Source organism: Heteronotia binoei, chromosome 10 (assembly GCF_032191835.1).
Source record: "Heteronotia binoei isolate CCM8104 ecotype False Entrance Well chromosome 10, APGP_CSIRO_Hbin_v1, whole genome shotgun sequence".
In the NCBI taxonomy this organism is placed as follows: Eukaryota; Metazoa; Chordata; class Lepidosauria; order Squamata; family Gekkonidae; genus Heteronotia; species Heteronotia binoei.
Window position 1 is genome coordinate 8,193,397 of NC_083232.1, and position 16,164 is coordinate 8,209,560.

The 16,164-nt window shown below is 46.1% G+C and overlaps 1 protein-coding gene across 1 annotated transcript in view; it reads left to right on the plus strand.

The window, feature by feature from the left end:
* The first annotated feature begins 797 nt into the window (after positions 1–797).
* The window catches only part of CCDC13 (coiled-coil domain containing 13), a 52,044-nt gene continuing 36,677 nt past the window's right edge, over positions 798–16,164 (plus strand). Inside the window, exons 1-2 of the mRNA XM_060248348.1 lie at positions 798–1,023; positions 5,243–5,391. Coding sequence (XP_060104331.1) covers positions 800–1,023; positions 5,243–5,391 — 373 coding nt within the window. The 5' untranslated portion in view covers positions 798–799. The remainder of the gene's footprint in view (positions 1,024–5,242; positions 5,392–16,164) is intronic.

Below are 16,164 nucleotides of genomic sequence, written 5' to 3' on the forward strand. Positions count from 1 at the left end.
TGAAAAACCTCAGCTTGAGACCCTGGAGAGCCGCTGCCAGTCTGAGAAGACAAGACTGACTTTGATGGACTGAGGGTCTGGTTCAGTATAAGGCAGTTTCATATGTTCACCCCACCACCAAGAGCTTATGGGGAACTACCAAAACATAGATTCAAATTCCTCATTTCAATTCCCATACTTTTTATCCATAGATACAGAGGATTCCAAATCTTTTTACAAGCCGAGTAAGACTGTCCTCTTAATTTCATTGTTAGCATATCTAGCTCTGCTGCCTCTAATAGCTTTTGCACAAATTCATCCCTTTCTGGAATTTTTGCAACCTTCCAATACCTGGCGTATAGAATTCTAGCCACGGTAACAATATATACCAAAAGTTTTTTCTCTAATTTGGGGAGATTTTCCTTTACTATACTTAACAGGTAGAATTCAGGTGTATGCGGAAGTCTTATTTTAAAAATTTTCTGGCACCAAATATTAATTTGGGCCCAATATTTTTTGGCGTGAGTACACTGCCACCAGATATGATACAAGGTTCCTTTCACCTTCCCGCATTTCCCGCATTTCTTTTTTTTTTCAAACAGTATTTTAATGTTTGAATGTTCACCATCTTGGGGACCCTATTTGGTTGCGTAGAAATGTTTTGTTTTTTTTAAAAAAATGAATTAATAAACATAAATAAATGTTATATTACTACAGAGGTAGAGGAGGGAGTCTGAGTTAGTTAGCAAGTTGTTCCAGAAAGCACGGGCGTTCTGACCTGACCGTTGCGTTCTCTTTTGTTTCTTTTGCAAAGTAAATAATGGAGTCGGATGAACAAGTGAATGAACATTTAAAAATGCAGTTTAAGATTCTCCAAGAGCAGCAGCAGAAGCGGATGCAGAATTTGCTGGAGAAAAAGAAGGAGAAGCAGCAGAGTCTCACCCAAGGCCACCCGGATGGTCAAAAGGACATCTTTGGAGTCTCAGATGATCTCGCATTATCCACACTGGACTGTCCGGTGGCAAAGGAGGACTTCAGCAAAAGGTGAATGGTCACTTCCTCTTTGTCGATTTGGAAAACTACTCAAAGGCCGTGTAGCTGGTCTCCATATGTTTTTCACATCCATGTTGTGGATCTGGTGCCGTGAGTTCTCAGCTTCCAGATTGTAGGGAGATAAGCTCTGCTCACGACCTGAGCTCGATCCCAGCGGAAGCTGAGTTCAGGTAGCCAGCTCAAGGTTGACTCAGCCTTCCGTCCTTCCAAGGTCGGTCAAATGAGGACCCAGCTTGCTGGGGGGAAAATGTAGATGACTGGGGAAGGCAATGGCAAACCACCCAGTTAAAAAATCTGCCGTGAAAACGTTGTGGAAGCAACGTCAACCCAGAGTCGGAAATGACCAGTGCTTGTGCAGGGGACCACCTTTTTTTGTTTTTTAATAAACAATTTTATTAAGAAGAAGATATTGAAGAAGATATTGGATTTATATCCCGCCCTCCACTCCGAAGAGTCTCAGAGTGGCTCACAATCTCCTTTACCTTCCTCCCCCACAACAGACACCCTGTGAGGTAGATGAAGATATTGGATTTATATCCCGCCCTCCACTCCAAAGAGTCTCAGAGCGGCTCACAATCTCCTTTACCTTCCTCCCCCACAACAGACACCCTGTGAGGTAGATAAAGATATTGGATTTATATCCCGCCCTCCACTCCAAAGAGTCTCAGAGGGGCTCACATTCTCCTTTACGTTCCTCCCCCTCAACAGACACCCTGTGAGGTAGATGAAGATATTGGATTTATACTCCACCTTCCACTCCGAAGAGTCTCAGAGCGGTTCACAATCTCCTTTACCTTCCTCCCCCCCACAACAGACACCCTGTGAGGTGGGTGGGGCTGGAGAGGGCTCTCACAGCAGCTGCCCTTTCAAGGACAACTTCTGCCAGAGCTACAGCTGACCCAAGGCCATGCCAGCAGGTGCAAGTGGAGGAGTGGGGAATCAAACCCGGTTCTCCCAGATAAGAGTCCGCGCACTTAACCACTACACCAAACTGGTTGCAATACCATATTAGTAACATATGGTAGCAAAACTGTATCTACAACTTATAAAAACTTAAAGAAAAACAAAAAACTTTCTACCCCATATCTTACTTTCCCCCCACCCCTCCCCCCGTTACTTGACCCCCGCCAGTGTTATTTACTTAAAGGAAACAAATATTAAAGGTACCCTTAACTGTTAAAAAAAAACAACAACCAAAAGTTATATTCTTATGTTAAAAAACTTAATCATTATCAAAGATTGTCCAATGTCCTTTTATTTTCCACTCTTTTTCTATGTATTTTCTGAACTTCTTCCACTCCAACTTAAAAAGTTCCAAATCGTAGTCTCTTAATTTTCTTGTTAGTTTCAGGGAACCACCTTTTTAAAGGCAAGCTGCTGTGTAATATGTCCCAACAGATTTCAAAAATTGAGCAAAACCCTAACCAGATAGTATCAAAAGTAGACATTTCTTTCAAAATACATATATACACAATATTTTCATGCAGAAACAGAACAAACAGGAGTAGGATAATTAGTCCTTAAAGAACCAGCTATGCAGTTTACAGTTCACTTTCTTTTTCCTCGGCGTTTATCCTCACTCTCCTGTCCGACAGGTGAAGAAGACAGACCTCCATACATTGCACTGTTGTGCAAACTTCGGTCCGAAGATTCTTTGGTGTGCACTAAATTCTTATAATAATTCCCAGATGCAAACGGGCTTTTCTAGGAAACTTAAGCCTCGTTTTCACCATTCAGGTTTTTTCAAGGCTTTACTTTATGACGAAGCATTTCTTCAGATCTGTCACTGTTATCTTGACAATCTTCCCATAGGGCTACCAGTACTATGGGAACATAGTGAAGATAGCAGCGACAGATCTGAAGAAATGCTAAGTCATGAAGTAAAGCTTTGAAAAAGCCCTAATGGTGAAAAGGAGGCTTAAGTGCTAGTAGCCCTATGGCTGCAAAGGGTCCATCTGTCCCTCCTGTGAACCCCAAGCAAGTGGCATCCTGCCATACACAGCTTTTGCATAATGAGGTTTCATAAGCCGCCCTGAGCCACTTGTGGGAAGGGCGGGATATAAATCTTAAATAAATAAATAAAATAAATAAGAACGTAAGAGAAGCCATGTTGGATCAGGCCAATGGCCCATCCAGTCCAACACTCTGAGCCACATAAGAACATAAGAGAAGCCATGTTGGATCAGGCCAATGGCCCACCCAGTCCAACACTCTGCGTCACATAAGAAGTTAAGAGAAGCCATGTTGGATCAGGCCAATGGCCCATCCAGTCCAACACTCTGTGTCACATAAGAACATAAGAGAAGCCATGTTGGATCTGGCCAATGGCCCATCCAGTCCAACACTCTGAGCCACATAAGAACGTAAGAGAAGCCATGTTGGATCAGGCCAATGGCCCGTCCAGTCCAACACTCTGTGTCACATAAGAACATAAGAGAAGTCATGTTGGATCAGGCCAATGGCCCATCCAGTCCAACACTCTGAGCCACATAAGAACATAAGAAGTCATATTGGATCAGGTCAATGGCCCATCCAGTCCAACACTCTGTGTCACATAAGAGAAGCCATGTTGGATCAGGCCAATGGCCCATCAGTCCAACACTCTGTGTCACAGAAGAACATAAGAGAAGCCATGTTGGACCAGGCCAGTGGCCCATCCAGTCCAATACTCTGTGTCACACAGTGGTCAATATATGTGTGTGCGTATAAACACACACACATACACACACTGTGGCTAATAGCCACTGATGGACCTCTGCTCCATATTTTTATCCAATCCCCTCTTAAAGCTGGCTATGCTTGTAGCCGCCACCACCTACTGTGGCAGTGAATTCCACATGTTAATCACCCTTTGGGTCATTCCAGCCTTTGATGACCCCCAGGATTCTAAGAAACTCAGTCTAGTAACCATCAGGACATATTTGACTTGTTCAACGTGTACATGCAGTGAAGAAAAAAAATATCAGCTGTTGTATGACATGGAAGGAACTGGCTGGCCACTGTGTGGGGCAGGATGCTGGACTTGATGGACCTCTGGTCTGATCCAGCAGGGCTCTTCTGATGTTTTTAGGAGGGCCTCGGCATCTATACCCTGTTGTTGGCTGTCCAGAGGAACTGGTTGGCCACTGTGTGAGATAGGGTGCTGGACTAGATGGACCCTCACTGGTCAGATCCAGCACGGCTCTTCTGATGGTCTTATGATGGGAAGGCTTCGTCTACTATGCTCTGTTGTTGGCCCTCGAGAGGAACTGGTTGGCCACTGCGTGAGACAGGATGCTGGACTAGATCTGATCCAGCAGGGCTCCTCTGATGCTTTTCTGAAGGTCTTGGTCTCTCTGCCCTGTTGTTGGCCCTCCAGAGGAACTGGTTGGCCACTGTGTGAGACAGGAGACTGGACTAGATGGAACTTCACTGGTCTGATCCAGCAGGGCTCTTCTGACATTCTTCTCCGGGGAAGGCCTCGGCCTCTCTGCCCTGTTATCCCTCCAGAGGAACTGGTTGGCCACTGTGTGAGATGGGATGCTGGACTGAATGGACCTCTGGTCTGATCCAGCAGGGCTTTTCTGATAGTCTTATGTCCCTTCACAAATTTGCCATCTCTGTTTTTATAATGTTCTTCCTCGTCCCTTTCGTCTCACTATCAGCCATCACAACACCCTACAGCAATATTTTATTTACTTCATTTCCATCTCATCGTTCTCCCCAGTGTCTTACGTCCTTCTCCTCTCCTTCCTTTTCTCTTTGCAAGAATAGCTCTGTGAGGTGGTCTAGACTCTGAGCGTGTGACTGGCCCAAGGTCACCCAGCAAGTTTCCATGGCAAAGTGGAGGGATTTGAACTCTGGCTCTCCCAGATCCTAGTCAGACTATGTAACCACTTCGCCACGTGGGCTCTCAGTGTGGCAGGTTCCAATTTATGTGCGCTGCCTGGGCTTGGTGGATGACTGTTCTCTCTAGAGCCAAACTGGGTACAGGTGTCCAGGCTGAGTTTCAGGAATCCTTTGTATATTAGGCTATGCCCCCCTGATGTACCCAATCATCCACGAGCTTACAATAGACCCTGTCAGAAGAGCCCTGTAAGCTCCAGGAGGATTGGCTACATCGGGGGGGGGGGGGGGCGGGCAGGGGTGTAGCCTGATATGCAAAGGAGTTCCTGCTAAAAAACAAAGAAAGCCCTGCTGGGTTGTCATTTCCCCCTCTTTTGTTTTCCAGATTGCTTGAGGATGAAATCGAGCAGTTGCGGGAGCAGCTTCGGGAAACCGTGGATGAAAACGGCCGGCTCTACAGGCTGCTGAAGGAGCGAGACTTCGAAATTAAGCAGCTGCAGAAGAAAATAGAGGAGGAGAGGCTGGCCATGATGGGTAAGCCTGCCTGGTCTTCTTCGTGTCCTCCTGGTGGGCTCGTTCAGCTTCTGTAGCGTACATCTGTCGTGAAGGCCCTGCACTAAGAATAATAATTAATAACAATCGTATGGCGTTGCGCGGAGTATAGCCAGGAGATCCTAAGATTGTCTGGCAGCCAGAAGTTCTAGTTCTTTTTAGTGTTGCGCACCACTAGGTGGCGAGCCAGACTTGTTTTTGACGTGAAGGTCCTACACTAATAATAATAATTAATAATGATCATATGGCGTTGTGCGGAGTATAGCCAGGAGATCCTAAGATTGTCTGGCAACCAGAAGTTCTCGCTCTTTTTAGTGTTGCGCACCACTAGGTGGCGAGCCAGACTTGTTTTTGACGTGAAGGTCCTACACTAATAATAATAATTAATAATGATCGTATGGGTTTGCAGAGTATAGCCAGGAGATCCTCAGATTGTCTGGCAGCCAGAAGTTCTAGCTCTTTTTGGTGTTGTGCACCACTAGCTGGCGAGCCAGACTTGTTTTTGAAGTGAAGGTCCTGCACTAATAATAATAATTAATAACGATCGTTTGGCGTTGTGCGGAGTATAGCCAGGAGATCCTCAGATTCTCTGCCAGCCAGAAGTTCTAGCTCTTTTTGGTGTTGTGCACCACTAGGTGGCGTGCCAGACTTGTTTTCGAGGCAAGAGAAGTTGGAGAGGCATTTTGCTATTGCCTGCCTCTGTGTCACGACCCTGGTATTCCTTGGAGGTCTTCCATCCAAGTACTAGCCAAGGCCGACCTTGCTTAGATCCCGAGATCTGATGAGATTAGACCAGCCTGGGCTATCCAGATCAGAGCAAGGTCCTCTAACAGCCATGAAAAGCAGATGCTTATTTAGAAGCACAACATAATCCCGTTGTAGCTTGATGTACGTCACCAAGGCCTTCACTTCTCTGCTGCAGGGGTGGCCGACGGTAGCTCTCCACTTGTTTTTTGCCTACAACTCCCATCAGCCCCAGCCAGCATGGCCAGCATGGTGGGAGTTGTAGGCAAAAAAAAAACATCTGGAGAGCTGCTGTCGGCCACCCCTGCTCTACTGTATGAACCTGGAGCAAATTGGGCAAGGCGAGTTTCGTTCTCCTTGTTTTATCCCGGCGACGTCTCAGCGAGAGCGAGGGGTGGTTTGTAGGAGAAGCTGAGATGACGGGAAGCCGGGAAAGGAGCTGTTGTCCACTGAGAAAGCCGTGAAGTTACTCAGAGTCAGACGTCTCCACTCTTCGCTGCAAGATGACCCACTCAGAGCTGGGGTTGCTGGGCCTCGCATGCTGGTGAGAGGCCTCCTGCAGGCAACTCTTTTTTTCCTGTCCCTTCCCTTCTAAATGTGGGCAGGGCAATTATTTTTTTTTAAGTACGTAGCATGATCATAATGTCACCTCTGGAGAAGCCCCAGAAGCGACATCACGTTGCTCTAGGAATCTCTGGAAAGGCTATGGTTTTACCATAGAGTTTTTTGGTAATTCCTAGAGCGACACGACGCCACTTTGGGTTTCTTTCAGGAATGACGCTTTAATATAGTGGGTTCCGGGGCTTTTTTTGAGCAGGAACGCAGAGGAACATAGTTCCGGCTGGCTTGGTGTCAGGGGGTGTGGCCTGATATACAAATGAGTGCCTACTGGGAAGAATTTGCTGACTATCCCCGGGCCGAAAGAGGTAAAGCTACAGAGCACCCGTGATCGGGCTTTCTCTGTTGTGGCTCCACGCCTATGGAACCAGCTTCCGGAGGAAATGCGGGCCCCGTGGGAATTTGAACAGTTCCGCAGGGCCTGCAAGACCATCCTTTTTCGATTGGCCTTCACCGACTAAGGGGGAAGCTGCTAAGAAATTCACCATCAGTATAACAGCGCCAGCATATTAATTTTATTGATTTTAGAGTTTTAGTAGCATTTTAATTAAATTGTTAATTAGTTTTTGTTTAAATATCTTGTAAATTAATGCGTTGATTTATGTTGTTAGCCGCCCTGAGCCTGCTTCGGCAGGGAGGGCGGGATATAAATAAAACAATCAACAACCATCTTCCTTATCTTCAAACCCCTTCCAACCCTCCCAGCAATTAACACGGAACAATGGTCACATTCAACAGCCAGTTTCCTTATCACTACCCTTCCAGGAAGCCCCACCAAACAATGGGCACATCCACAAACCAATTGCCCTTTCATCACACCCCCTCCAGCCTACAAATAGCAGCTCTCCAGCAGCCCTGGCCCCACTCAATGCACAGCAGCCAAGAAGGTCATTGCGCCTGCTCCGGCTGCAACGCCACTGAGGATGTTCTCCGCAGCTGAGAACGAAACGTCTGGAAGGAAAACTTTCTCCAGCAGAACACGGCACTTGATCCCGAAAGATTCTACAAACCCTAATGATGTTGCCAGCCGTGAAAACCTGAAATCTTTGATAAATAAAACTGATGCTGATGATGACGCGATGGTGATGTCAAGGGGGTGTGGCCTAATATGCAGATGAGTTCCTGCTGGGCTTTTTCTACGAAAGTTGCCCTGGTGGGTTCTAAGCATTGAAGAGCCAAGGTAGTAGTGAATAACAGCCTTTTATTAGATACAGCATTGTATTGGATGCACTGCAAAAGACTGCAGAACGGGGCCCACTATATACAACTCAGGGTTCCCGTACAAGCACGTTATTGGGTCATTCAAACTGGTGGGGACTTGTGATTGGTGTAGGGCAGCGGGGATTTCGACCCTATTTCCCATTGTTCTCAAGTCCCCAAGCTCCGTTTGTACGGCTCCAGTGAGCCAGGCAGGAAACCCCTATTCAGTCCTCTATTGAGTCTGCGTGCACAACAGATGCCATGCCGCACGCAACGCAACACCCCCCGCAAGTTCCAGCCGGTCTCTGAGCACAGCCTGGTGTCTTTTCTCAAAGTCCATTTGAGCATCTTAGCCGTTCAGATGCCTCTTTGGTTTCCTCTTTGAAAAGATCTCGAAGGGAAGTGCCCGGAATTTGCGCGGCGCAAGAACAGCCTGAAACGAAGAATAGTGTTTTCATTTGAACAAAGCGGAGTCCAGTGACGCCTTTAAGACCAACGAAGTTTTGTTCCGAACGTCAGCGTTCGTGTGCTCTAAGCACACTTCATCAGTAGGGTTGCCAAGTCCAATTCAAGAAATATCTGGGGACTTTGGGGGTGGAGCCAGGAGACATTGGGGCAGAGCCAGGAACAAGGGTGTGACAAGCATAATTGAACTCCAAGAGAGTTCTGGCCATCACATTTAAATAGACAGCACACCTTTTTAAATGTCTTCCTTCCATAGGAAATAATGAAGGATAGGGGCACCTTCTTTTGGGGCTTGTAGAATTGGACCCCCTGATCCAATCTTTTTGAAAATTGGAGGGTAGTTTGGGGAGAGGCACGGGATGCTATATGGAAAGTTTGGTGCCTCTGCCTCAAAACACAGCCCCTCAAGAGCCCCAGATACCCGCAGATCAATTCTCCATTATTTCCTATGGGAAAAGTCTCCATAGGGAATAATAGAGTTCCCAGCAGACATTTCTCTTCACCTCCCCGCTTTCTGATGGTCCTGAAGTGGGGGGAGGGCCTCCAAATCGGGGGATCCCCTGCCCCCACCTGGGGATTGGCAACCCTATTCATCAGACAGTAGGATGGAAGGGCAAGCAGTCCTAAATACAGAGAAAGGGGGCAGTGAATCAGCCCGGAAAATCATGGAAATGTCCCTTAACAGATTAAAAGAATCACAAGCTAGCGACTGCCAGCCTGTGTCCACTGGGCTAAAACAACAAAAAAGAGTAATAAACGTCAGAATAATAGATTGATGTCCATTTGTGACCTGTTGGCTTTGAGGCACCTTGTGGCTATCTGTCGAACTCTTCCGGTACACTGTTTATCTAATACACTCTTATTCTGCCTTTCCTAGGGGAGGGACGGTGGCTCAGTGGTAGAGCATCTGCTTGGTAAGCAGAAGGTCCCAGGTTCTATCCCCAGCATCTCCAACTAAAAGGGTCCAGGCAAATAGATGTGAAAAACCTCAGCTTGAGACCCTGGAGAGCCGCTGCCAGTCTGAGTAGACAACACTGACTTCGATGGACCGAGGGTCTGAGTCAGTATATGGCAGCTTCATATGTTCATTTGTTTTGGGGAGGGACGGTGGCTCAGGGGTAGAGCATCTGCTTGGTAAGCAGAAGGTCCCAGGTTCAATCCCCGGTATCTCCAACTGAAAAGGATCCAGGCAAGTAGGCATGAAAAACCTCAGCTTGAGACCCTGGAGAGCCATGAATGGGGCTGTGGCTCAGGGGTAGAGCATCTGCTTGGTAAGCAGAAGGTCCCAGGTTCAATCCCTGGCATCTCCAACCAAAAAGGGTCCAGGCATGTAGGCATGAAAAACCTCAGCTTGAGACCCTGGAGAGCCACTGCCAGTCTGAGTAGACAATACTGACTTCGACGGACCGAGCGTCTGATTCAGTATAAGGCAGCTTCATATGTTCATATGTTGTTCCTCTAGGCATTAGAGCTTTACAGAAAGGAAGGTAAAGGATGTGAAAGAGGAAGACGAGGAAGAAGAGAATTAGTATTAAGTCACAGAGGATGGCTTGTGTAGCAATATAGAAGGAGAATCCTGAAATCTCACACTAGGGGGCACTGCGGCGTGGAACAGCAAACGATAAAACAGGAGTTCCAGGAACATCTTAAAGAGAATCCAGCTTGAGCTTTTTGTGAGTCAGAGCTAACCTCTTAGCTGTGGTACTCGAATGTGGCTACACCACTGGGACAGATAGTGGATGCTGCAGATAAAGAAGAATTAGATTTGAGTCCAGTAGCACATAAGCACCAACACGATTTTAGGAGATTTTAGGAGAACCTTCTTCAGATAAGGGAACCTCGACTCTCAAAAGATCAAACCCTGAAAATCTGGGTGGGTTCTACTGTATTTTATTCTAGCTCTTCTTCTACATACCAACATTGGCTACTGTTCTGAAATTAACTTCGTTAATAAACCAGTATATCAGTTACCAAAAGCGACGAAAGATATAGCTTTCATTTTTCTTTCGTTGTCTTTCTTTGCTGATGATTGCTTGCTTCTGTTTTTAAAGCCTAACGTCACTTTAAAAGGTAACAGTACCTCAAGAGGAGGCTGTGCAAAATACTAAAACAGCAATCAAGCAAATGCTGATTTCTGTATGGAATCGATCATATCTGGTGCACCATAAATGAACTGAGTACATCAGAGCAGACGCCTGATTCTTGCATTGGGTGACCAAAACGCTGTGATTTCTGTCCATTAGGTCACTGCACTCACATCTTTTTTTCTGGAATGTGTCTGTCAACTAAAATAAAATTGCTAACGTAAAAGGAGGGCCCACTGTCTAGGATTACTATATTTTGAAAAGCAAAAAAAGGTCCTATTTCTGGACTGTCTGCTTCAAACAAGCTATCCTTATGACATTTTCATCGTTTTTTGAAAAGAACCCAAAAGTCACATTCCACAGCCAGTTTCCTTATCACCACCCTTCCAGGAAGCCCCACCAAACAATGGGCACATCCACAAACCAATTGCCCTCTCACCACACCCCCTCCAGCTCAGAAATAGCAGCTCTCCAGCAGCCCTGGCCTCACTCAATGCACAGCAGCCAAGAAGGTCAGAGCGCCTGCTCCGGCTGCAACGCCACTGAGGATGCTCTCTGCAGCTGAGAACGAAACGTCTGGAAGGAAAACTTTCTCCATTAGAACACGGCACTTGAGCCCGAAAGATTCTACAAACCCTAAAGAACCCCAAAGGTGACAGACTCCAAAAAAATGAGGCATGTCCTCTAAAAAGAGAACATCTTGTAACCCTAGCACTGCCATTTACCGTTAAGGGATGACTTAGGTCAGGGGTGGCCAAGATTGGTTAGCGTAAGAGCCACACAGAATAAATGTTAGATGTTTGAGAGCTGTAAGACATGAGCATCAGATGTTTGAGAGCCGGAAGGGAGAGAGAAAGGAAGGAAGGAAAGCAATAGATGGGGAGGGGGAAGGGAGAGGTGGAAAGAGAGCAACTTTAACTTTAAATGTATTCTACAAGTCAGCCGACAGGGTGAAGAAGAAGAAGAAGATATTGGATTTATATCCCACCCTCCACTCCAAAGAGTCTCAGAGGGGCTCACAATCTCCTTTACCTTCCTCCCCCACAACAGACACCCTGTGAGGTAGATGAAGATATTGGATTTATATCCCGCCCTCCACTCTGAAGAGTCTCAGAGCGGCTCACAATCTCCTTTACCTTCCTCCCCCACAACAGACACCCTGTGAGGTAGATGAAGATATTGGATATATATCCCGCCCTCCACTCTGAAGAGTCTCAGAGGGGCTCACAATCTCCTTTACCTTCCTCCCCCACAACAGACACCCTGTGATGTAGATGAAGATATTGGATTTATATCCCGCCCTCCACTCCGAAGAGTCTCAGAGCGGCTCACAATCTCCTTTCCCTTCCTCCCTCACAACAGACACCCTGTGAGGTGGGTGGGGCTGAGAGGGCTCTCACAGCAGCTGCCCTTTCAAGGACAACCTCTGCCAGAGCTATGGCTGACCCAAGGCCATGCTAGCAGGTGCAAGTGGAGGAGTGGGGAATCAAACCCGGTTCTCCCAGACAAGAGTCCGCGCACTTAACCACTACACCAAACCGGCTCTCCACTGGTGGTGGAGGCTTCGAGAGCCACACGATATGTGTGAAAGAGCCGCACGTGGCTCCCGAGCCACAGTTTGGCCACCCCTGGATTAGGGGATCGTAGTCACTATAGACTGAGGGTTTCTCTTGCACTCCCTAGATTAGCACTGGACTTCTGCTGATACATTGCAATGATAGAAATACATGCATTCACACTCTCGTATATGTGCCCATCACTGTATTGCTTTAACTCCTATCACTTTTTGAACGCTTTAAATTTGTCCGTTTGCCTTAAATGGATAACAAGCTCCCCTTGAGTCTTACTTAGAACAAGGCAGGCTACAAATGTTGACTATAAATGCTATATCATTGTAACACTTTTAATCCTGTTTCTGGCCTGGTGGGTTGGTGGGAAGCGCCGTCAAGTTGAAGATGACTTACAGGGACCCGAGTCGGGCTTTCAAGGCAAGAGAGGTTCAGAGGTGGTTTGCCCTTTTCTGCTTCTGCGCGGCAACCCTGGACTTCCTTTGCAGTCTCCCATCCGAGAACGAGCCAGAGCAGACCCGCTTCGGTGATGAAATGTGATGAGGTCAGGCTAGCCTGGCCATCCAGGCGAAAGCAAGAGATGAGTAGAAGCCGTTTGCCTTTGCCTGCCTCTGCGTATCGATCCTAAATGTCCATGCTGGTCTCCCATCCAAGTACTTCCCAGGACCAACTTCGCATATCTTTTGAGATCTGACAAGATGGGGCCATTCAGGTCAGGGCACGATCAAGCAGCTATGGTTCTGTCATCCAAATCTCCCTCTGTCGTTTTTCTCCCCCCCCCCCCCTAATAATTTTTATATATGAACATATGAAGCTGCCTTATACTGAATCAGACCCTTGGTCCATCAAAGTCAGTATCGTCTTCTCAGACTGGCAGCGGCTCTCCAGGGTCTCAAGCTGAGGTTTTTCACACCTATTTGCCTGGACCCTTTTTTGGAGATGCCAGGGATTGAACCTGGGACCTTCTGCTTCCCAAGCAGATGCTCTACCACTGAGCCACAGTCCCATTCATGGCTCTCCAGGGTCTCAAGCGGAGGTTTTTTCACACCTATTTGCCTGGACCCTTTTTTTGGAGATACCGGGGATTGAACCTGGGACCTTCTGCTTCCCAAGCAGATGCTCTACCACTGAGCCACAGTCGCATTCATGGCTCTCCAGGGTCTCAAGCTGAGGTTTTTCACACCTATTTGCCTGGACCCTTTTTTGGAGATGCCAGGGATTGAACCTCGAACTTTCTGCTTCCCAATCAGATGCTCTACCATTGAACCACCAATCCCTCCCCAATTGGTCGTTTTGTTATAATTTTATTGGTCATTTTGTTATTACAGTCGCAATGTTTCCTCTTAGCCGCAGAGTCTTGCGAGCAGAAATTCTACTTTGTGAACTACTGGTATTAAAGTTGTGAGCGACTGTGTAAGTGCTTGTGCTCTGGGTCATTCTTCTTGAGCTCAGACGAAAAATGTGTGAGGCTGGAGGCTAAAAATCGGTGAGCTAGCTCACGCTAACTCAGAGGGAACAGCGAACAGTAGGTGTCTCGGATCTTTCTTGTAGGAATTCTAAAACTGGAGACCAGACAGTCACTATATCAGAATAGTAGAGTCCCTTCATGGTTTTGATTTGTCATTTAAGTTTTGTTCTGCGGTTCTGTCATCCAAATCCCCTCCTGAAGTTTTCTTTCTCCCCCCCCCCCCCCCCCGCAATAATTTTTATTGGTCATTTTGTTATGTAGCAATACAAACTTGTGCATTATTTAACAGTATTAACAAATAAATACTTTCCCATGTCACTGTTGTCAGACTTATTTTTACAAGTAAATAACTACATTCGTTTACCATAAATGAAGAGCTTCTATAACAGTCACAACGTTTCCTCTTAGCTGCAGAGTCTTGCGAGCGGAAATTCTTCTTTGTGAACTACTGGAATTAAAGTTGTGAGCGACTGTATAAATGATTGTGCTCTGGGGGTCATCCTTCCTGAACTCAGACAAAAATGTGTGAGGCTGGAGGCTAAAAATCGGTGAGCTAGCTCACGCTAACTCAGAGGGAACACTGAACGTTAGGTGTCTCTGATCTTTCTTGTAGGAATTCTAAAACTGGAAACCAGACGGTCACTATATCAGAATAGTAGTTAGAGTCCCTTAATGGTTTTGATTTGTCATTGAGTTTTGCTAGGATATATACATTCCAGAGCTTATTGTACCAGGTTTTTATGGATGGAGTTTTGTCAATTTTCCATGTACTGGCTAGCTATTGTTGATCTAGCTGCATATGTGAACATATGAAGCTGCCTTATACTGAATCAGACCTTTGGTCCATCAAAGTCAGTATTGTCTTCTCAGACTGGCAGCGGCTCTCCAGGGTCTCAAGCTGAGGTTTTTCACACCTATTTGCCTGGACCCTTTTTTGGAGATGCCAGGGATTGAACCTGGACCTTCTGCTTCCCAAGCAGATGCTCTACCACTGAGCCACATCTTTCTTTCTTTCTTTCTTTCATTCTTTCTTTCTTCTTTTCTTTCTTTCTTTCTTTCTTTCTTCTTCTTCTTTCTTTCTTTCTTTCTTTCTTTCTTTCTTTCTTCTTTCTTTCTTTCTTTCTTTCTTTCTTTCTTTCTTTCTTCTTTCTTTCTTTCTTTCTTTCTTTCTTTCTTTCTTTCTTTCTTTCTTTCTTTCTTTCTTTCTTTCTTTCTTCTTCCTTCCTTCCTTTCCTTCTTCTTCTTTCTTTCTTCTTCTCTCTTTCTCTCTCTCTCTCTCTCTCTCTCTCTCTCTCCTTCTTCCTTCCTTCCCTTCCTTCCTTCCTTCCTTCTTCCTTCCTTCCTTTCTTTCTTTCTTTCTTTCTTTCTTTCTTTTCTTTCTTTCTTTCTTCTTCCTTCCTTCCTTCCTTCTTCCTTCCTTCTCCTTCCTTCCTTCCTTCCTTCCTTCCTTCCTTCCTTCCTTCCTGTTTTAAAAGTTTTATTAGTTTCAAAGAATTGGGGATAGGGAGTAGGAAGGGATAAAAAAATAAAGATTACAAATCAGTCTTAATCTGCATAGAGAGTACTTTCAAAAAATACAAGTCGACAGCAGCAATACTTTCTTAAAATACCTAGATTGTCACATATTGTCTCTAAACTGTGCATCATCAACATTTTGATATTTTGTATTATAAATCTTTTTTGTTAAAATATCTATTGAATTTGACATTTCCAGTAAAGGCAATCTTGTAATACAGAATACAGGAAAAAGGAGATATAAGTTCACACCAAAGGTAATTCTTTCTTGTACAACTTTGGGAGCTTTGTCCTCTGGTCTAAAATTCAGTAGCAGAGCTTCCGGGGTCATAGAAATATTTTGTTGTGTTAGAGCATGAATGCATTTAATGCTACTTTCCAGAAGGGCTGGATTTTGGGGCATTCAAGCCAGCGATGAAAGTAGAGGCGCTTTGGCCTCTCGTTGTTTCCTGATCGTGAACCCACCCACCCACCTGGTGAGCTCTTCCTTCTCCTTTGGCAGAACGGGGGGGCTTGACGGGAGACGTCGCTGCCAGTAAAATCGTCCAGTTGGCCAAACAGAACCGTCACCTGACGGCCGAGGCTGAAAAAGAGAAAGCCAAAGTGAAGCAGCTGAGTCACCGGATCAAAGAGCTGGAGAAAGAAGTGAGTGCTTTCCTGGGCATTTGGCACAGTGTGGGCAGAGCTAGAGATCTGAAACCCACCAAGCCCACTCAGGAGGGGTCTGGTTTGCATCGCTTGACTTACTTGTTTGTTTGACATGAGCTCTTTGGTAACATTTTGATTCAAGTGGCTGCTAGGTGATTACTTGCGGTTGCTCAGGGAAAGGATCCCTATGATAGGATCTCCTGGGTTTAAATTAAGGGTGGAAAGATCCTGCCTGGATATTAAGGCTGATTCCGCACTAACCTTGCTCCACGCCAGGCCTTCCGTTTCTCTCCGGAGCAAGCTAGCAATTTCGCACCAGCTGTTCCACGCCACCATTTTTGCCGGGGCAATCCATGATTTGCCACGCCGCAGCATAAACCTGAAAAAAAAACAGGTTTACACTGTGGCACTGCAAACTGTGGGTTGCCCCTGTGCAAAATGGCGG